The sequence below is a fragment of the Lissotriton vulgaris genome, chromosome 3_1 (assembly GCF_964263255.1).
Source record: "Lissotriton vulgaris chromosome 3_1, aLisVul1.2, whole genome shotgun sequence".
NCBI classification, from domain to species: Eukaryota; Metazoa; Chordata; class Amphibia; order Caudata; family Salamandridae; genus Lissotriton; species Lissotriton vulgaris.
In genome coordinates this window covers 41,122,556-41,146,245 of record NC_141689.1, presented here as the reverse complement: position 1 = coordinate 41,146,245, position 23,690 = coordinate 41,122,556, and the positions used below count along the sequence as shown (strand labels likewise).

The 23,690-nt window shown below is 42.4% G+C and overlaps 1 protein-coding gene across 4 annotated transcripts in view; it reads left to right on the top strand.

Moving 5' to 3' along the window:
* The window catches only part of LOC147725893 (long-chain-fatty-acid--CoA ligase ACSBG2-like), a 680,835-nt gene that overhangs the window by 343,857 nt on the left and 313,288 nt on the right, over positions 1–23,690 (top strand). The window contains exon 2 of one of the 4 annotated variants that reach the window (XM_086960037.1): positions 7,807–8,145. The exons of the other annotated variants lie outside the window; for them this stretch is intronic. Coding sequence (XP_086816163.1) covers positions 8,139–8,145 — 7 coding nt within the window. The 5' untranslated portion in view covers positions 7,807–8,138. The remainder of the gene's footprint in view (positions 1–7,806; positions 8,146–23,690) is intronic. 4 annotated transcript variants of the gene reach the window in all.

Genomic DNA, 23,690 nt, shown 5'->3' with positions numbered 1-23,690 from the left:
GAAGCGACCCTTGAAAGATCGAGAGTGCGATCGCGGCAGCCTTTTGGAGCAAGCGGCGGTCTGAAGTGAAAGGAAAACGACGCCGGCGTTTGCTTTTATTTTTAAGGCTCCACACGTACGAAGAACTGAAAGGACAAGCACGCAGCTACACGAACCCAAGTGCAACCGGTAGAGCGCCGGCTGGGAGTGTCGGAGGACACAAGCAGCTACGGGAGTCTCCTGGTAAGTGAGAACGACTTTGCATTTATCGGTCCACTGCTTCGTGCTCACATTGAATGCTGTAGCGAGCGTAACACAAAGCTCAACGATTTTGACATTTAAGTCGAGGAGTCACTTTTGTGACATTAAAGCAAAAGTAAACGTTCACTTCACGAATGTGCCAAAGAAAAAACTGTCAAGTTTGAATCTGTATGCAACATTATAGATAAACTTTCTCCCACAAGAGTTCACGAACAAGTCTATTTAAATCACATTCAATTACACGCAATTCATTGCCTAACCCTAAGAATCCTGCTGTTAAACTATGGAGAAACGAGCAGCAGATCGCTTGCAGAAAGCAGAAAATATGTTTTCAAAACAGAAAGCTCAACCTGATGGTACAAATAAATCAACTGCTAGTAAAAGCAAAGATGCAACTACCAAACAATTATTCCAACAACTAGAAAAATTACTTCGTAAAGAAATTTCACGCAGTTGGGAAATAATAACATTGGAGAAATACTCTGAACTTGGATTAGTACCCAGAGGATTGAGAATCTTTACCTTACCTAACCATCCTGATACAAGCCCGGAAATGCTTGAAGAGTGGGGACTAAATAATATGGAATGCTCTAAAAGGATGATCCACATAATAATTAAATATGCCAAGAAAAGTGTGGATGAACTACTTATCAAAATAGCAGATATGGAACAACAGATACAAAACTCTGGTGAAAAGGAAGAGGTAATCAAAAATCTGAGATCACAAATGGACAAAAATCTTGATAAACATGATTCTGAAATACAGGAAAGAAAACAACGGAAATTCAGGCGAGATGAATCTGACTTTGAAAACGGAACTATTTTCACATTTGCAAAACGTTTTGAGGTTCTAAAAAAGCAAAAAGTGTCAGCGCCTCAAAACTCGGATAGTTTGACATCAATAAGCGAACCAGAATCGGAAATTAGTGATGGTGAGCAGCTAGCAGCCGGCTTCAGAAAATTCTCTTTTTTAGAGGAGATGGAGATGCTCTACACGGATCATCAAACACCGAAAGCAGCAGGCAGAGGCAGAGAAAGCCACCTGACACGAGGAGGAGGAAGAGGACAAACAGTGAATACAAGCCAAGGAGGAAAACCAGGAGAAGCAGAAGGTATCCGTTGCGCAACAGGACAGCCTCAAAAAAATACTAAACATAAAAAACAAATCTGTAAGAATGGATCCAAAAGTAATTGTGAATTTATCAAATCATGTCTTATCCCAATTTGAGAAATCAGTCCTTAGCAAAGGGCTGTCTTTCTGTCCTGACAAACATCATGATGAAGTGGAAACCCGTATTGATGTATACAAATATATACGGAAATTGAAGTTGAAAAAGTTCTTTTCTAAAAAAATTAAAGATACAACGGATTTAAGTACACCACATCCTGAAACTTTTACTATAGCTGATGCTACAAGTTTGGAGACAGCTTACCAATTGGCCAATCAAACTGAAGACGAAAATATAACTAACACTCAAATGTTAACGGAGATGGGCATTCACATAGCCACACAATCAAAAACAAGTTTCAAGAAAACATCAAAATTCTGTCCCATCATACATCCTGGCAATAAAATTGACGTATATTACGATCTGGTGGCAGCAGAATTGGAATCAATGACCAATGTAACAACAAAAAAAGAAAACATAAGCAAACGAGCGCTTAGCCTTGAAGGCATTACAATCAAACCCCCTTATTGAAATCAAATCAGTGGACAAGGGGGGAAATATCGTGATCCAAAACAAATCAGATTATGTTAAGGAAGCTGAAAGACAGTTAACAGATCCTAACAGCTACAAAAAACTGCAAAAAAATCCGTGTTCTGAAATAACATTGCAACTGCATAAGAAAATCAATGACTGGTATGAAAAAGGCTTACTGAATAAAGAAGAAAAAGAATTCCTTACAGTACTACATCCTACAATACCTACAATGTATTTCTTACCTAAGATTCACAAGACATTGATTAATCCGCCGGCAAGACCAATCATTTCAAGTTGTGGATCTTTGTGCGAGAACATAGCTTCCTATGTTGACTACTTCTTGGCTCCAATTGTCCCTTCTCTAACTTCATTCATAAAAGATACCGGGGATTTTCTCCGTAACATTATGAACACCCATTGGCAGGAGGAATATTGGTTGGTAACGATTGATGTTGTATCACTTTACACATCAATCCAGCATGAAATTGGTCTACAGGCAATAAAATACTTTTTACAACAACGTCCAATTTCAGAGATAAGACACAGCAACATGTTAATGGAAATGATAACATTTTGCCTTACCCACAACATCTTCCTTTTCAACAAAAATCTTCACGCCCAAGTGTGTGGATGTGCAATGGGAGTGTCATTTTCCCCAAGCTATGCTAATCTCACCATGGGATGGTGGGAGAAAACCATAGCTTGGGGAGAACAATATGAGGAGTACACTACGGATGTGATACTCTGGTTGAGATTTATTGATGATCTCTTTATCCTCTGGAAAGGGTCAAGACAAAAACTAATTGAATACATTGAAGCTCTCAACCAAAACTCAGTAGGCCTTAAGTTTACCCACAATATTCAGAAGGAAGAAATTGACTTTTTGGATACTAAGGTCTATGTTAAAAACAATAAACTAGAAACGACAGTCTTCAGAAAAAAGACCTCCACCAATAGTGTACTTTTTGGCACAAGTTTTCACCCAACTTCGTTAAAACGAAGCATCCCCTATGGAGAATTTCTCCGAATGAGGCGAAATTGTTTTGAGGAAATCGAAATGGAGTCAAAATTTGATGAAACTAGAAAACGTTTCAGTGGCCGGGGATACAAGCATACTGACATTTTGCAAGGTGAAGCAAGAGCCAGAAACAAATCAAGAACAGAAACTTTGATACCACAACCAAAAGAAAACAAAACCAATGAAGAAAAACCACGAATGATTTTGACCTATTCGAAAGAAAGGTACAAAATAAGACGGATCCTGACAAAATACTGGAATGTACTTAAAAAGGACCCTGGCATTGGATCACTAATAGGGGAGAGACCTCAAATAACATTTCGAAAGGCTCCTTCCATAAAAGATACACTAGTGAACAGTCACTTTCGGATGATCAAGCCTTTGTCATGGTTGGAAAAAAACAACTGGGATTCTCAAAATGCCTAACATGCAAGGCATGTAAAATTGGAAAAAATCTGAAGAGTTTAACAGACCCAAAAGGCCGCAAATTTGAAATAAGAAACAAAATCACGTGACTCTGAATTCGTGGTATACCAACTACAGTGCTTTTGTGGTAAAAAATACATTGGGTCGACAACTTGTGCACTCAAAAAGCGAATTTTGGAACATATTCGTGCCATAACAAACAATGACTATAGCTATGCGATAGCTAAGCATTTGAAAATGCACCCTGGCACAACATGGAAAAATGTAACCTACTCAGGCATAGCCATGATTAATGAAGATGAGCGAGGTGGAGATCGAACTATCAGACTGCGACGTCTCGAATCAAAACTGATCATAAAATTTAAAACAAAGATCCGATGGGATTAAACGGGGATGATGAGATGTATGTGCATCTATAAATCTTATGACTGACTGAGTTAAATGACCTATGAGAACATTTGAACTAATATTGATTCAACTATGAGCTTCAAAATATGTATATGGATATAATTTGAATGTGATATATAAGCAGAATTTTGAAATATTTTTCCTTAATCTGTTCAGATACTAAGGGCTTCTGGAATATTTGAATGCTAATACATTCTTTATAAATAAGGCACTCAGCCATGAATCAATTTTGACATATGATAAGAAATCAAGCAGAATGCTTATTATCATGAATGTTTATAATTTCATAACTGTATGAACCAATTTAGTACTGGTGGTAAATCAAACTGGTATTGACTTATTGAGAATTCCTACTAAGCTTGAAGTAATCTGATAATTGTTGACAAAATGTAACAATAACTGCATTTACCTACAACACCCACAATGCACCGTAACTGGCAGATGGGTAGTATGTGTATAAAATGTAAAACAAACAAGGGACTATTGTTTGTATACCGTGACCAAGGACTGGGAAAGTCTGAAACGCGTAGGGTGGGAGAAAAACCTACAAATAAAGCACTAAATAACCATGAAAGTGGTGCGCGGCGTCTTCTTCATTGAGGATTTCTTTGCTTTGAGATATATATATATATATATGTTTTGGAATGAGGGCCATACCAATAGTTCAAAGCAAGCAAAATATAAAAACATTACCGTATACTACTACAATTATGCAAAGCTAAAACTCTCATGGAATTGATCAATCTGCATTTGTAGAGTTCAGCACTGTCACCCCTGGGGGTATCTGGGTACAAGGGCGCAAGATCTCAGTGGCTGTCTTGAGGAAATGGCAGGAAGAGGAAAGAAATGAGCAGAAAAGGCTAAACAGAGGGCAGAAAAATGTACAGAAAAGGCAAAACAGAGGGCAGAAAAACTAGAAGAAAGGCAAAATAGAACAGAAGAGAGCAAAACAGAGGGCATAAAACGAGCAGAAAGGCAAAATGGAGGGTAGAAAATGAGCAGAAAGACCTAACAGAGGGCAGAAAAATTTGCAGAAAAGGCAAAACAGAGCAATAAACAAGCAGAGGAGGCACAAACCGAGGGCAGCAGGTAGACTGAGTCAGCAGAGGGTAGCGGACTGCGGGAAGCTGGATAGGGGACCTGCTCAATCGGGTTTTGTAGCGTCCTCTACTAAGTAGGTCCTGGGGGAGGGCGGGGCGCTGGGTGGCGTGAGGAGGGAAATGGGAGGAAGAGGCAAGAAACGAGCAGAAAAGGCAAAACAGAGGGCAGAAAAACAAGTGAGCAGAAAAGGCAAAACACAGGACAGGTTTTGGAGCAGAAAAGGCCAAACATAGGGCAGAAAAACAAGTAGAAAAGGGCAAACCATAGCCACAAAAACGAACAGAAAGGCAAAACAGAGCAGAAGAGGGCAAAACAGAGGCAAAAAACGAGCAGAAAGGGAAAATGGGGAGCAGAAAAACAAACAGAAAAGGCAAATGAAGGTCAGAAAAACGAGCACAAAAAGGCAAAACAGAGCAGAAGAGGGCAAAACAGAGGTCAGAAAAACGAGCACAAAAGGCAAAATGGGGGGGGCAGACAAACAAGCAGAAAAGGCAAAACAGAGAAAAAAATTAGCGGAGGAGGCTCAAACAGAGGGCAAGAGGTAGCCAGTCAGCAGAGGTTTGCGGACTGCAAGCAAGCTGGACCGAACAACTGTTGCAGGGGGAGCTGGCAAAAGGACCTGCTGCTTGTCCAAGACTGCTGTTAGCAGTGCGGATGGTGACCCCGACTGTAGCCGCTTTAGCGGTGGCTGGCCACTGGGCATGAAAAGCTAGTGAACTGGGTCCACATAAATGCTAATTAGTTGTTCTTGGGTCTCATCGGCTTGAAGACCTGCAGACAAAATGCTAATCAATAGTAAGGCTAGGAAAAACCATGAGAGAGGGTAGTGGCCTTTCATCAGGCATGCACAGGGAAGGAAAGGCATAAAGAAAAAAAATAGGGGAAAAGGCAGAGAGATGAACATATAGGAAAACAATGAGCATGACTTAGATAGATATGAAAGGACAAGTAAGGATGAGAGTAAAAAGATGAGTAGGTTTGAAGGGAAAAAAGAACCTGAAGGAGAAAGGAGGGTGACAGGAAGGAAGGGAACAGCACGAAAGATGGAAGAAAGGTGAAAGCAAAGGGTGAAAGAATGAATGGATGGATGTGTGAAACTTTCCATGGATGCCCACAGCAATCTGAGTATGAGCATGTAGCACATTTTGTTTCTTGACGACTAGTAGAACATTCAGAAATTATGCAGACCTGAGTTTTTACATCAGTATGTGCGAGCACAAGCTTAGCGTGTGTCGTACATCCAGGTAATTTCTGGCTCAGAGTACAAACTATGCAGGAGATACATGTCCCATTATTTATAACAGAAAAGAAAAGGGTTTAAACAGGTGTGGTAGGCAGTGGCGCCAACATAGAGTGTGGGTATTGTATTTCTTAATCCACGTATGACGGTGCTACAGGCGGGGGATAACCCTGAATCCCCTAAGTGATTAACCAAGGTCATACAAAATAACAACAAGCCAGCCGCAGTATCGGTCACCGATACTGGGGCATGGCGTATTCAACGTACTCGCTGTCCCGGATATCCACACTCGATATCTGATCCCCCGGCTGTCTACGGGCGCTTGGAATTCCAACGCGCTGAACACAGTCGGATTGACTACGCCAATGCCCTGTACGCTGGCATCCCACAATATCAAATTAATAGACTACAACTGATACAGAATCAGGCAGCTCGCCTGATTTATCACCAACCTAAACACCACCACGTCCGTCCCCTCCTCAAAGCCCTACACTGGCTTCCAGTCTCAGAGCGCTGTAAGTTCAAACTGGGCTGCCTGACTCATAAATCTTTGGCCGGCATTGGTCCCTCCTTTATTTCCTCTCTCCTGCATCCTTATGCTCCCTCTAGGCTCCTCCGCTCTTCTCATCTTGCGCTCCTCCAGACTCCCCGTTTTAGACGCAAAAAACACGGAGGCCTCAGATTCTCCTTTCTGGCACCTTCATTCTGGAACTCTCTCCCGCTGGAACTGAGACTCTCTCCTTCCTACCTTCACTTTAGGTCTCTCCTAAAAACTCATCTCTTCCGTAGCATCTACACATAAGCCTTCCCCCTCCCGCCCTCTGCCTCTACCAAACAAGTGATCAGCGCCAAGAAACCGTCCGGTGAATGCCGCGCTTTATAAATAATTTTTACATTACATTACATTTACATTACATTACATTACATTACACGCAGCTTTTTCAGGACTCATTTCCGCACTCCTATCCCCATTATTGGGTTAATGCACGTACGCTGAAGCCTCTACTTTCAGCTTCATTCGAAGTCCTTACTCAGCACTGAATAATATCTTAAGAATATCCACTTCCCTTCGCCAGCCAGGACGGAAGTACAACTGGCAGAGAGACCTTCATCTCATCTTGTTTTGCCAGAAGCCCTGAAGAAATCGTGGGGTACCTCCCCAGACGAAACACGTAATGGCTGGGTATGTTGTAAATTAAGCAGCTATGGGTTAGCATTCACTGAAGCTACAAGTGTTTCAGCGTTATGTTAACCGGTTTGCAGAGGCCATTTTGTATTCACGACCTCCATTAAGAGTAACTGAACTACCTCGTGGTCACCATGCTCTTTGTCCTACCTCTTCGCCAGTTGACCACATGGTCTGCCCAGCAACAGGCTATATTTAGCCTGTTGGAACCACATCTGTTATTAATCGATCACCGTTGAAAGAGGTTTTTCCAAACTGGTCAAGTTGTTAAACTCCTCCCACACGCTGGATGTGTCCAACAAATGTCCTTATATGTACATAAAACCTTCTTATATGTGTGCCGCCCATTTTCCACATTAGTGGATGTGTATAAAAGAACCACGTGCCTTCTGTTCGGGGTGATACTTCTTGCATTACCGAAGGGTGCTGTTCGAATGTACCACCACCCCATGGGGTCCTAATAAACATCTCTTTTGTATTCCAGTTTCCGTGCCAACTTCTGTTCTATGTCAAAGAGTTACTTGCGGCATATGCAGGCTCACTGAATTTCGATACCCCAAATTGGCGCCCGAACAGGAAATCATTGGCGACTCGGATGCCCGAAGGACTGGCCGAGACGAAGGATTGGAAACTCGCACCGGGCGCGATCGCTGCCAGAAGAGACCCGAGTCTTGGCATCTGCGGCGTTTTCCCCTTCTTTCCGATCTGGCCTTCCAGGTGGCGCCGGTCCTCGACTGAGATCTTGATCGTTGGGTTGCCGTGCAGTGACCGTTTGGTCGATTTGGGAACTTTGCAGTTGGAATCTGGACGGTTGAAATGATCGGTAAGCTTTTGATTGGTAAGATAGTCTATTGGCACTTACTGTGTCTTTTGAATTTGTATGCGTTAGCTAACATTTGGATCTATGTTTTGCATCATATGTGGAGTGTACCTCACATAGGCAGGTAATGTGGAGATATTTCTCTGATCTTATGTTTATTTGAACGGCACAACGTATGTGAAATACTTTAGGTGCTACTTTGTATATTATTGCCTGTCCTCAGCACACTTCGAAAGATGTGTTGCGTTTGTAGTGGTACCAGTTTATGATTTAATGATTCCCAGCCGGCTCCCCCAAAGGGGACACCTAATAGGGAAATGTATGTTAAATTTGGACTTCCTCCCATAATGTATAGTACATTATGGCATCGATATACCAGAAAGGATCCTGAATTACGTTGGCCAATGCCTGGGTCATTTGATTTACGAAAGGTTCAGTACATGGAGCAGTGTTTGTTTGAGCGTCGGTCTAGACAAGATATGTTTGATTGTGTACGTATGTGGGAGAAAGCGGTGCATGAGCGAATGAAGCGTGAGCAGGCCTTAGCTGATACAGAGCAACGGATGGCTGCCCATGTCAAAGCTTTACAGCTACAGGAGAAAAAAACAAGTGAGCAACAACAGAGGGAGAAAAGGGAGCGTAATTTGCAGATTAATGGTCAATTCCCTGTTCGACGCCCTCTTTACCCTGTCCTTAATAATATGCCCGGTGATTTTTCATTATTATATTGTTCTCCACCACCGTATGCGATGCCTTCGGCCCCGGATGTGGACGCCGGAGAATACTCTGAAGATCGGGACAAGGCGCGGGACACTCGTTCCATGCTTTCTGCCTCCCATACTTCTAAGTTACGATCCATCACTCGTAAAATTAGCCTTAATACTGCTTCTGCCCCTGATGTTTTAGTGGGTATGAAAGGGTGGTCAGAAAAGGCGCAGTTGTATTTTGTGGAACATTTGTCTGAAGAGGTTATTGAACGATTTAGGAAATATTCGCTTGTGTTGGAATCTAAAGATGTAGCAGATGATTATCAGAAATTGCGTAATGCTGTTTTAGTTCTCTCAGAGACACCAAATTTTGTCCATCGTCTGATTAAGGTACGGGACTCCGCAACGCAACTACGGGAGGAGAAGAAGGCGGCGGATCCAGCTGCGCTTCAGTCGACAACAGAAGAAGTGGAAGCTTCTATCTTTGAATCGGATAAGAGTCACGTAATACACGCAAAACCAACGCGGGAAGCCGCACCTTTGTATATTCCTCCTAAAGGCAATGGGACGGATGATAATAAACTGTCTGCAGATGCAAAGGGTTATTTTATTTATAATTGGGTTTATACTCCATGGAATAGAGCAGATGTTATGGCCTTTAAGAATGCTTCGCCCGATCCGCGGAACAACCCAGCAGCCTCTTATGAAGAAGTAGAGGGTGCTATTAGTTCTTGTGTCATGACATTAACTGACATCGATTTATTTTTCGGGCTAATATTACCCACTGATATGTGGCAGACTATTCGTAAAACTGATGATTGAGTAAATTTGGGGGGAGATTGGAATGATCTGGAACAGGCAGATAGAGATAGGGAACCTGCACGTAAACCGTGTAAAGTAATTCTAGATCTTCCAGCAGCTGTTTTGACTAAATTGAAATTACTCATCCCGCCTAAAAAGATTGATTGGACTATGTTAGCTTCGTGTAAACAGAAGACAGATGAATCAGTGTCGGATTTCTTTACGCGCTTCGAGGAAGCTTTTCATGATTTTAGTGGACAGTTATTACCAGATGATACAGGTAGACATTTGTTTGTTGATAAATATGTAGCAAACCTTTTACCGGAAATTGCTAAGCGCTTGAAAGCGAGTGAAAGTTCGTGGACCACCGCGTCTCCCGCTTCCCTTTTAACTATGGCTCAATATTATGAGCGGCAGGAGCTAAAGGCCAAAGAAAATGAAGATAAAAAGACCAAAGATCTAAAGACAAAGGTTATGATGGCTCAGGTTTATGCCCCACCTGCTAGAGGAAATGATAGGGGCAGACATGGATCTTATGCCCGCCTTATTCTCGTCCTGGTTTATCTACAGATCAATGTGCGTACTGCAAACAGTTTGGGCACTGGATCTCAGATTGTCCTGTGCTACGTGCCCAGCAAAACCAACGTGGCCGAGGCCAATCTAGAAACAGAACGGGATATTTAGGCCCGAGGGGAAGTACGAATGATCGTGTTAGGTTTGAATCCAGTGGGCGTAGGCAAGATGGGTACAATACCTTTGATAGGCGGAACCAGTATCAAATATCTGATTGTATGCCTCCTGAATTTCAAGATGCTGCCTATGCATAGGATTGCCTAGGAAGGGGTATGGAATCGGTTGAAGTTCCAGTAGATCAGAAAGGTCCATATATTACAGCCATATTTTGGGTTCTACTGATCGGTTTCTGTTTGATACAGGAGCTACTCGTAGCGCCTTGTCTAAACAATTGGTTCCGAGGGCTCCCCTGTCTGGCACAACGATTACATCGATAGGGTTCGATGGAACACCTTCCCTTAGCCCATTGTCACAACCACTTCCATTCCACATTGATAAGTTTACAGCTCCCTGTCCGTTCTTGTTGTCTCCAAATACATCAGACAATATTGTGGGCCTTGATATTCTAAAGCACTTTAGGGCTACGATACGCTGCTCTCCTGAAGGGGTGCGCGTAATTTTGAATGAGAATCATCCTATGACTGAGAGATCATGTCTTGTTAAGGAAGATGCTGCATTAGCTTTACTCCCAAGCGTTTTGTGGACCACTTCTGATACCGATGTAGGACAGATGGTTATTCCCCCGGTGCACATTAGTGTCAAGGAGGGAGCTTTGTTGCCCAGGGTGCCACAATATAAGATTCCACGAGAAGGAGAAGAAGCATTGACACACATTAATAGAGATTTGATTGAGGTTGGAGTTGTGGAAGAAGTACCCTACAATGTCTGCAATAGCCCCATTCTTCCTATATTAAAGAAAGACACTGATACTAGGACTTATCGTTTTATCATTGATTTAAGGGAGGTAAATGAAATTGTGGTGCCCCAATATCCTGTGGTTTCTGATATAACTACACTGCTTACTTTGGTTCCACCCACAGCAACTACATTTTCTGTTATAGACCTGAAGAACGCTTTCTTTCGATCCCTATTCATCCTGATAGCCGATATTTATTCGGTTTCACCTTGAATAATCGATCGTATAGATTTTGTAGAGTTCCTCAAGGTTATACGGAGAGTCCAAGTATTTGTAGTCAGGCATTGAAAAGGCAGCTGGATTCTTTTGAGCTACCGACAGGAGTGGCTCTCATTCAATATGTTGATGACATATTGTTGGCAGCCGATACGCCTGAACAATGTGAGGAAAGTATTTTATCCTTGCTCTCCTTCCTTGCCATGCACCACCTTAAAGTGTCACGGAAGAAATTGCAATATTGTAGACCGAAGGTGACCTACTTAGGCCATCTTCTGTCTAAGGAGAGGCGTGCACTGACACCAGACCGTATTCAAGCAATATTAGATACAACAGTGCCTTCCACTCAGAAAGATGTTCGTGCTTTCATTGGTCTGACTTCATTTTGTAGACAATGGATATTAGGATTTTCACATATTGTAAAACCCTTGTTAGCACTTTTAGCAAAAGACGCCCCGATCCCCCTTTCATGGACAGACGAATGTCAGAATGCTTTCTGTCAGTTAAGACAAGCCCTTTGTTCTGCACCAGTGTTAGGCACACCAGATTATACGAAGGTCTTTACACTTTATGTACATGAGAAAGATGGGTGCTCATTGTCAGTTTTAGTGCAGACACACGGTGATAAACAGCGTCCTTGCGCTTACTTTTCAGCAGTGCTCGATCCTGTTGCACGAGGTTTACCTGGGTGTTTTCGATCAGTTGCAGCAACAGCTGTATCTATACGACAGAGTGAAGGAATAGTTTTGTCGCACAAATTGTTGGTGCTAGTACCCCATGCGGTAGATGCTTTACTGAATCAAGCGAAAACGCAGCATTTAACTAGTGCCCGTCTAACAGGATATGAGTTAACGTTGCTGGTTCCTCATATTACTTTGAAAAGGTGCGCGACTTTAAATCCAGCTACTTTACTGCCATATCCGGCATCTGAATCTCAGTTGAAAGAATCACATGATTGTATTTTTCTTACTGAGGAACAAACAAAGGGTCGCATTGACTTGCAAGATACGCCCCTTCCAGATGTCGATGGGGAACTGTGGGTTGATGGGTCATGTTTGAAGCTGCCAAATGGTACAACTTCCGCAGCCTATGCGATCATGACACTTGAGACAGTGGTAGAAACAGCTCGCATACCACAGAGATCAGCTCAGGCAGCTGAACTAATAGCACTCACAAGAGCATGCTAGCTTAGCGCTGGGTTGTATGTTAATATTTATACAGATAGTCGCTATGCCTTCGGAGTAGTGCACGATTTCGGTCTGCTCTGGAGGGAGAGGGTATTTTTAACATCACATGGGATACAAATAATGCACGGAGAATTGGTGCACAACCTTTTAACTGCATTAACGTATCCAAAGAAGATAACAATTGTGAAATGCAGTGCACATAAAAAGGTGACTGATAAAATAGGGCAAGGTAATGCTCTTGCTGACTAAACAGCTAGTGAAACTGCGATGCAACAAAATGTTACCTCCTTGTACGTAGTAAAATCTCAAGCTGAGCGGTGGCATGATGCTAGAGAAGTGTTAGACATACAGAAATCTGCTTCTGAAGCAGCACTCGAGCAGTGGTCTAAAGAAGGGGTACTGGGTGATGAAGGTTGTTGGCGCAGCAAAGATATGGAGCGATGAAAATTACCTGCGGCCTATTTACAACCGATGGTTCAAATGGCACATGGACTGGCACATGTTGGAGCTCTCGCAATTACTAAATTGCTTGCACGAGTCTGGGAGCATCCTGAGATTGCCAGTACAGCTAAGAGAGTAGTACAGTCCTGCTTGATATGCTTACAGCATAATCCTGGAAAAGGGACACCCACCCCTGCGGGGGGGGGTTCGCTCCACCGACCGCCCCATTTGAAGTACTACAAATGGATTACATTGAACTTGAGCGCTGTAACAATTTGAAATATGTCTTAGTAGTGGTATGTGCTTTCAGTAAATGGATAGAAGCCTACCCTACGAAAGATAATACAGCATTGACTACAGCCAAGGTGTTACTAAAGGAGTACTTCCCAAGGTTTGGTGTTTGTAAACTTTTGTGGAGCGACAATGGACCTCATTTTGTTGGGAAAATTGTGGAGTATGTCCTGAAAGGATTAGGAATAAAACAAAAATTTCATGCTGTGTTTCACCCGCAGTCAGCAGGATTGGTGGAACGATACAATGCTACTCTGTAGCTTAAGCTAGCGAAAATTGCGACCTCCACGTCCTTGAAATGGCCGGATGCACTGCCTCTGGTGTTATTGTCTATAAGATTGATACCCCATTTGTGATCTGGTCTTACGCCTTAAGAGGTGGTGTTCGGGAGGCCTATGAATATTTGGGGAGTCCCTAAGCCACGCCCCATACACGATGTACCTTGTATATTGATGAATGACTATCTGGCACGCTTAACAGATAATTTGCTTTGTATTCATCAGCAGGTTCGATAAGCTCTTCCAGACAGATCTACGTGTGAGGCTCATGATCTCCGACCTGGCGACCACGTGATGATCCGGTCATTTGAAAGCTTGAACAGTTTGGAGCCGAGGTGGCGTGGACCGAAATAAGTCCTTCTGGCAACAAGAACAGCAGTGCGAGTGAGCAACTGGAAAAGGTGGATACATACCACTCACTGCCGCCATGTTTCCTCCGACTTGGTGAAACCTGCTACGTTGACCGACTACCGAGACATCTTGGACACAGAGAAGAGTCCAGCCATCACGCCTGACGAATCTGAGAAAGTCTTCCCGGACCACACTACTCCTGGAACATCGAGATACCATTTGAGACCAACAAAAGAATCTGTTGTGAAGAGGGCTGGTTGAGCTACCGCCCGGGGTTAGTGAAACAGAATGCCGAAATGGCAAGGGGGGGGGGATAAGCCTTGCCTAGTGTAGTAACACCCGTCTTGACCTTCGGTGAAGAAATCAACGGCTGCCCTTTGGGCTCAGCTCTCATTTGCTAAGTTCTTGCTAGACAAACTTGTTCATGTTGCTGTCAACATGAAGGACAAGAAGATAATTTGTGTTTTAGGTTTTGCTGTTACCATGATGGTCATAGCAACAACAGCTTGGTTTGCAGAAAGAGTGGCCCCAGCACGAGAATATTTGTTTGCCACTACTGCCGCTCCTCCTGAGCACTTTCATTTTACTCTTTCATACCATGAACAAACGCACAGACAGACTTATGTAAATAACACTTTCATTCAGATGTTACATTATACGCACAATACTACGAACACTACAAACTGTTGGGTGTGCGGAATGTTACCAGGTCATCAAAAGGAAGGAGGAACGCCTCTAAATTCCTCTCCCTTTTTCCCATAATGGTTCCTGCTATGCTTGGTATGCACTTTTGTTCACCTTAAGATGGCCATCAAAGGGTGGGCTTCTTTTCCGCCTCAACCAAGTTCGTCATCAAGATGAAAATGGATACCCACAAACAGAGGGAACTAGATTGGAGTGGGAAGAGTACCGACCGGACAATGCCTCCTCGCCACATATCTTTACCAAGACAAGAGCAACAAATATGACTGATTTATTTGTAATTTCTGTTTCTAAGGCTAAAGCTGATCTATGAATTAAAAATGAGGGAACAATTCAAGTTGGGGAAAGTGAATGCACTACTATTCTGGCATTTGATGGAAAGAACGATATTACATTTGTGACGTCGCATAATACATTCTTTATCTGTGAAAATAGAGGCTATCACCGGCTTCCAATGGGATGGTCAGGAATATGTTATATGTCGTTTTTACTGCCCCCTGTGTTTATAGCACCCGAAATGTATCATAAAAACTTTGTATTATTCCATGAATTGGTTGTAAATAGAGTTAAGAGAACTATAAGCATAGATAATGTGGACCAGACAGACACATCACTACAACAGTATGTTGATATTAATGTGGGCATTTTTCCTTTTGCGGGCGCTGCTTTGAATAGTAGGAAAGTAAGACGATTAACACGTATCGTGGAAGCTGTTGCTAACCAAACTGCTATGGCATTAGGAAATATTACTGAGGAGCTTCAAATTACTAGGATTGTAGCGCTCCGGAACCGAATGGTTCTAGATGTCATATTGGCTGATCGAGGAGGTGCATGCCGCATTATCGAAAGTAGCTGTTGTGTGTTCGTACCTGACAATTCATCCTCAGTATATGGAGCAATTTCTAAATTGCATAAAATTGCTGCTGAAATTCATCCTGGGAACGGTACATGGACTTTTTCGGGTTGGATATGGACATTGCTCACCACTTGGGGTTGGAGATTATTAACGATTCTATGTGCAATAGTTGCTCTGTTCTTTACCCTTTGCTTATGTTTGCAGTGCGGTCCCACACTATGTTACGTTTGTATTACTGCATGCAACCCTTCCAAGAAAAATATAACTGGGCTAAAAGCTCAGCAAAGGATGATCCAAGAAATAGCTAAATAATGCTTATTGACATCAATGATGTATACCAGGACTATTCAAGATATGGAGGTAGCTTCAGCTAAATGCTAAAAGGATCGTCTGTTGTAAATTAAGCAGCTATAGGGTTAGCATTCGCTGAAGCTACGAGTGTTTCAGCGATATGTTGACCGGTTTGCGGAGGCCATTTTGTATTCACGGCCCCCATTAAGAGTAACTGAAATATCTCGTGGCCACCATTCTCTTTGTCCTACCTCTTCGCCAGTTGACCACATGGTCTGCCCAGCAACAGGCTATATTTAGCCTGTTGGTCAAGGTCTGTGCATGCGCCATCGAACCACATCTGTTATTAATCGATCACCATTGAAAGATGTTTTTCCAAACTGGTCAAGTTGTTAAACTCCTCCCACACGTTGGATGTGTCCAACAAATGTCCTTATATGTACATAAAACCGTCTTATATGTGTGCTGCCCATTTTCCAAATTAGTGGATGTGTATAAAAGAACCACATGCCTTCTGTTCGAGGTGATACTTCTTGCATTACCGAAGGGTGCTGTTCGAATGTACCACCACCCCATGGGGTCCTAATACACACCTCTTTTGTATTCCAGTTTCCGTGCCAACTTCTGTTCTATGTCAAAGAGTTACTTGCAGCATATTCAGGCTCACTGAATTTCGATACCACAGGTAACTGTTCTGGAATAAAAGAAAAAGAAAAATACAACTCATGATTATTCGTCATTAAAGTCACTGTATTCATGAGGTGTTGTGCTTTTACTCTGTGACCATGAATGGGGTGGTTCTGCACACCTTATTTCTCTTAAGTTAATCAAAAAATTACTACTTTCAGCCTCCTTTTGAACTTGCGTGCAAGACTGGGTAGTGCTTTGCCCTAAACGCACTTAGCGTAATACATGAATATGGGGAGCGCAGAATCCACGCTCCACTCCCAGATGCACTGCATAATAGGATATTGAATCCAACCAACTTGTCATTGTTTCACATTATTCAAAAGTTCGTCCTTTTCATCCGCGTTTTATCAGAAATTGTTTGCATTTTTAAATTCACATACGTAACAAAATGTACTTTGGGAACTTCTCGTATTTTAGTGTGCCCATCGAGGCCTCTTCCAAAATAAGATCCAAGTACAACAGATAGTTACTCTGTGACCAGACACGATACGGGAAATTGACTTGCAGATACTGTTTACGTGTGCACATGCATTTTGTTATGTCCCATTATTTACCTCGCATTGTTTCTTTGGCAGGTTTGAGCCACCTAAAGTTTAGCTTGGTAAAATTACAGCAGTTGCTGGGCCTACCATACACTTGTAATTGCCACGTGTGTACCAAGAATTACCACATGTGTCAGAATACTATGGGCCAATCATAATTGGGTGATAGTGGAGTCCTGATGAAGACAGGGTTCAGAAAGTAGGAAAGTGCCTCTTTTAACATGGTTAGCCCCCACTTTGTGCATGGAACATGATGTGATTTCCACTGAAAGTGCACTGAGTCCCTGCTAACCAGGTCCCCAGTGCCAGAGCTATTTCCCTAAACAGTAGCATTGTTCCACAAATGGCACAACTTCAGCCCCCTTATAAGTTCCTAGTAAATGGTATCCCTGATACCCAGAGCATTGGCACTGAAGGGGGACCACTGGGGCTGCAGCATGTATTGTGTCACCCTCGGGACCCCTCACCAAGACCATGCACACTGCCAGTGCAGGCTGCGTGTCTTGGTGCAGAGTCGACATGGCACACATCCCTGTGTACCGTGCCCACAGACACTGCATGAGATCTAGGTAATACACCCCTATAGCAGGCCTTACAGCCGCCCTAAAGCAGGGTGCACTATATCCCATGTGTGGACATATCTGCATGAGCAGATATTACCCTACAATATCAAGTTCATTCTTTGATATTGTAAGTGCACATGGAAGCCATAGAGAGAACATGGGCTGGATATTTGTCAGTATGAGTTCCCGAGCTACATGTTGGCTTCACTGTATCCACAGATGTTTGGTACTGAACACCTTACCTTAATAAATCCTCACTGATGCTAGTGTTGGATGTATTAATTAATGCACATAGAGGATACCCTAGAGGTGTCCCCTGAAAACCTACAAACTATTAGTGGGGTTACCGACTGGTCTCAGCCAGCCTGCCACCACTAGACATGTTTCTGGCCACCTGTGGTGGGAGCTTTTCCCTCTCAGAGGACAGGTATAAAGCCTGCTCTAGGCAGGGGTGTTTAACACCTCCTCCAAGAAGGATCTACTATTCAGGGCGGGAAGCTTCAAAGGACATGTCACCTTTGCGATGCGACCCAACCTCTCCAGTTAGTGGAGAATGCCAACCTCCCTCTCTTGTGAAAAAAAGATTTTTGCCTATGCCTCCAAGCTTTGAATTAAACACTATTTGGTAACGGATAAACAAAAGTTTATTAGTTTACCCTGACAATGATTTATGTCTTTGAATCGTTACTTAGTTTACAAAAATTATTTTCATTCTACATCAACAGACATAAGTGCGCCATCAACTTCATTTCTGGCCATATGGTTCGAGAAACATTTTGTGCATATATACAGTGCTACAAATCAATAGTGAACATTTAAAGAAAAAAACTTTCAGTCATACATGCAAAATCGTGACATGGACAAATAATTCATGAACATAGTGAGCGAAATAAATATTTTACAATCGAAAATCACAATCATGGGGAGTGGGATAGGAAAGGTTTTTTCGAAAATCAACTCCCAACTCCTGAATCAGATTCAATCGTTATTATTCAGGAAAAATGCCCATTTCTTGCATCAGTAACGTGGACCTTAAATGTCAGAAAAAATGTGCCGACGCGTTTCGAATCCTGTTGCATTATTTGCAGGATTCTCATCAGGGCGGTGTGATTCTAGTCCATGGGAACTGTTTGTGAAAAAGAAAGAGGGGAATTTTGTTTAGCGAACGGGGTCCTCAAGCCAATTATGTTAATAAACAATACGCGCATCAAAGTGCGGCATACCTTGGAGTTGTATTGCCCAAAGTTGCTCCTATAAGAATGAAGGATCGTCTATGCCAAACTGGTTTGGGCTGCAACAGAGCGAAATTTAAATAAGTACTGCATTGCGGTAAATTTTGCTCACTTAAAGCGGGTTGCATAGGTGGAGAGTTACCTTCGGTGTTCTCAACCCTTCGGCTAGTGTGCCGGTCTCGGGATATGAATCTCGATGCTGCCTTGTTTGTATGTCTGAAACAAAAGGCGTTTAGAGAGTGTTGGAAACGGTCCTATTCACTCGGACATGCACTCAAGAGGTAGCGCTTAATGGGGAATCTTACTTATGGACGATTCCGCTTGGGCAGGAAGGTCCTCACCAATATTGAAAATTTTCTGTTAACAGATCTGGGGAGGCAAGGAGGGGAAGCGTGTCACTATTCTCGTTTAAAATTTGCAGCGTGGAAACGAGTCACTGTGTCAAGGGATCTGTGTCTTACCCTGAATCTGTGCGAAGTGTTCCGCTTGTCGATCCTACTGTCACCCGGCACACCCTGGTTGTAGGTGTCCGTGGCAGTGCCGGTTCTCTCATACACATAACATGTGATGAGCTCTCGACCAATCAGAGCCTCCGTGATTTATGGAGCTTTGTGGGAAATTATGTTTTGACTCACAAATTCGGTTTTAAGCCCTATTTATTTCGCTGAGAGTATTTAAGCCCTTATTGACACTGTCGAATTTGAGAATCAAATATGCCTCCTTGCGTAATAACATAGTCTCAACATCAGGATAGCGTTTGGAATCTATCCAAACCAATGTTGTCCACTTAAAATCATTTATAGTGTGATTGTTGTTTAAAAAGTGTTCTACCATTGGTGCGGACATAACTTTTCTCTTTATGCGTGAACAAGGTTGAGTTATTCTCGAATTCTGTTGCAAATAATGCAACAGGATTTGAAACGCGTCGGCACATTTTTTCTGACATTTAAGGTCCACGTTACTGATGCAAGAAATGGGCATTTTTCCTGAATAATAACGATTGAATCTGATTCAGGAGTTGGGAGTTGATTTTTGAAAAAACCTTCCTATCCCACTCCCCATGATTGTGATTTTCGATTGTAAAATATTTATTTTGCTCACTATGTTCATGAAATCTGTTAACAGAAAATTTTCAATATTGGTGAGGACCTTCCTGCCCAAGCGGAATCGTCCATAAGTAAGTTTCCCCATTAAGCGCTACCTCTTGAGTGCATGTCCGAGTGAATAGGACCGTTTCCAACACTCTCTAAACGCCTTTTGTTTCAGACATACAAACAAGGCAGCATCGAGATTCATATCCCGAGACCGGCACACTAGCCGAAGGGTTGAGAACACCGAAGGTAACTCTCCACCTATGCACCCCGCTTTAAGTGAGCAAAATTTACCGCAATGCAGTACTTATTTAAATTTTGCTCTGTTGCAGCCCAAACCAGTTTGGCATAGACGATCCTTCATTCTAATAGGAGCAACTTTGGGCAATACAACTCCAAGGTATGCCGCACTTTGATGCGCGTATTGTTTATTAACATAATTGGCTTGAGGACCCCGTTCGCTAAACAAAATTCCCCTCTTTCTTTTTCACAAACAGTTCCCATGGACTAGAATCACACCGCCCTGATGAGAATCCTGCAAATAATGCAACAGGATTCGAAACGCGTCGGCACATTTTTTCTGACATTTAAGGTCCACGTTACTGATGCAAGAAATGGGCATTTTTCCTGAATAATAACGATTGAATCTGATTCAGGAGTTGGGAGTTGATTTTCGAAAAAACCTTTCCTATCCCACTCCCCATGATTGTGATTTTCGATTGTAAAATATTTATTTTGCTCACTATGTTCATGAATTATTTGTCCATGTCACGATTTTGCATGTATGACTGAAAGTATTTTTCTTTAAATGTTCACTATTGATTTGTAGCACTGTATATATGCACAAAATGTTTCTCGAACCATATGGCCAGAAATGAAGTTGATGGCGCACTTATGTCTGTTGATGTAGAATGAAAATAATTTTTGTAAACTAAGTAACGATTCAAAGACATAAATCATTGTCAGGGTAAACTAATAAACTTTTGTTTATCCGTTACCAAATAGTGTTTAATTCAAAGCTTGGAGGCATAGGCAGCAAATCTTTTTTTCACATTACTGTGGCCCTGCCTACCCTCTCTCCCATTGGGCCCAGCCACCCCTGTATGTATAGTATCTTTGAGCGGGCAGCCGCCCGAGTGGCTTGGGAGTGACGCAATAAAGGTCTCTGTCAGCATTAACTCTTTTTGCAAGGGTTTTCACTCTTGCGTAGCATGGCAGACAAAGACACGCTGTTCTTCACGGAAAGCCATATTCAAAATCTCATTGAGTCCTTGCCATTTTCCTCGATTACTCTTAGCACCTCAGCCAAACAGCAGAATGAGGCAGATAAATTGACCAGGCTTCAGAAGAAGCACATCAGAACCGAACTACACGGTTACTTTCTACTTAAACACCTAAAAGCAGGGACTATTCCCTGGGGCCTCCAGGTCAAAAACATTCCTGTCATCTTTACAGAGGACACAGAATACAAGAAAGGCTTTAGCCAAATTAACACCAAATGCAGTAGAGATTTAATGGTTCATACCATAGAAACAGCCCAACGCATCTGTAGCCAGGAAGAGAAGGAAATTGAAGATTTGATTAAGACCATCAATGATAACCAGACTACTAGTGAGGCAAAGGCACTCCTCGACAAAATTGAAAAGGAAATTGCATCATTCAAAGACTACACTTTGAATATTAAAACTGCCCAATTTGATAAAGACTCCAAAACATTCCGACTAGAGCAGGTATATCCTTTTCTCAAAGAAGACTTTTACACTTCGGGTGAGCCCAGAGGGGCCTTAAACACATTTCAAGGTAGATCTAGAAATAGATTCATTACTTTCTCTGACACCACTTCATCCGACTCTTCCTCTGACTCCAGGCAGCCCAACTCTAAAACACGGGGCGCGGCAGGAGGATCGACTCCTTTTTTATCCAGGGGCGGTCAAACACGATCTCGCTTCAAGCAACCATGGCAAATGCGAACTCGCAACAAAAATTACAACAATTAAATCTGTCTACTATAGTAAATCTTTCTGATAAAGAATTATCGAAAGATGAGGAAATGCTTTTGAACCTGGGGCTCAAATTCGTCTCTACTAAAAGAACTGATTTTACAAAATTGAAATTGGAGGCACTTGACTTCTGCCGTAAAGTTAGGCTAAAAACTTACTTTGCTGGGGCTGAAGTGACGTCAACACAGGAAACTACTGGACTTAGGGTTAAGTCTAGGTTTACTCCGACAATAAACATTCCAAAACAGATTATTGCTTTTGAACAAGCGGTTCTGTCCTCTCTCACCAAACTTGAGAAGAAAAATAGCTTTGTTAAAAACAACATCAGCAAAGGACTTCAAAAAGCAATTGGTGATCTCAAATCCGACACATCAATTGTAATTAAGCAGGCAGATAAAGGCGGGGCGGTGGTTTTATGGCCCCGTCCTATGTACCTTGCGGAAGGTCAACAACATGTGAATAACCAAGAGTGGTACAGACCGTCAAAAGAGGATCCTGTCCATGCCATTCAGGACAAAATAGCTAAAATCACATAGACAGGCCTGGACGAAGGCTATTTGGGGCCCAAAGAGTTTGAATTCTTGAACAAGAAGTCACCAAGAACGCCAATCCTTTACTTCTTACCAAAGATTCATAAAAATGATAAGGCACCTCCTGGGAGACCCATAGTGTCCGGATGCGACTCTGTGCTTGAACCAGTATCAAAATATATTGACTTCTTTTTAAAACCATGTATAGCACAAGTTAAATCGCATCTCAGGGACACTGCAGACTTCATTACCCGAATAGAGGGGCGTACATTCAATGAACTGACTGAATTGATGGTGACATTGGATGTCGCTTCACTCTACACACAAATACCACAAGACGAGGCACTTGAGGTCATTGAGCTTTACCTAGAACAACGAGAAAGGCCCCATCGGGTGCCCACTACATTCATTTTAGCATTGGCTGAAATTACTCTTCGGAGCAATTATTTCAAGTTTGAGACTGATTTCTACATTCAAATCAAGGGGACAGCCATGGGCTGTCCCTATGCGCCGGAGCTGGCAGTGCTGTACATGGCACAATATGAGGAGAGATTCATTTATAATGATAACCCCTTCTCAGATCATATCATTCAATGGCTGAGATATATAGATGACGTCTGGCTCCTGTGGCAGGGGAGCCAGATGGAATTGAATCAATTCCATGGATGGCTCAACTCAAGGCACCCTGATATTCAATTCACGCTGAACTCCAGCCCCAAAGAAATGATTTTCCTTGACGTCACAGTAGGCACCAGCGAGTCTAAGTTGACAACCTCTTTACACAAGAAACAAACCGACAGGAATACAATCCTTCACTATACTAGCTCACATCCACAATGTCTAAAAGATAATTTACCTTATGGTCAACTATTAAGGATTAGACGCAATTGCACAAACCTGAATGATTTCGATTCACATGCAACAAGATTTTGCAGTGAGATGGCTGAAAGAGGGTACCCTAAAAAACTGCTAAAACATTCACAAAACAGGGCTAAATTCACTCCGAGGGACACCCTACTTCAAACAAAAGAAAAGAAGGATTTGGATAAACTGGTGTGTGTGACTACATTTGGTCAACACACAAATCAATTCAAAAATATCATTCGAAAGAATTGGCATTTATTGGAAACACTTGAGCACCCTCTTTCTAAACCCATCTTTGCAATGCGCAAAAACACTAGCATTGGACAACAACTCATTAAAGCTGACAGTCACATTCCATCACCTAAAAGTGACCTTATAGCTCAGTGGAACTTAAAACCTTTATGTGGGCACCACAAATGTGGTAAC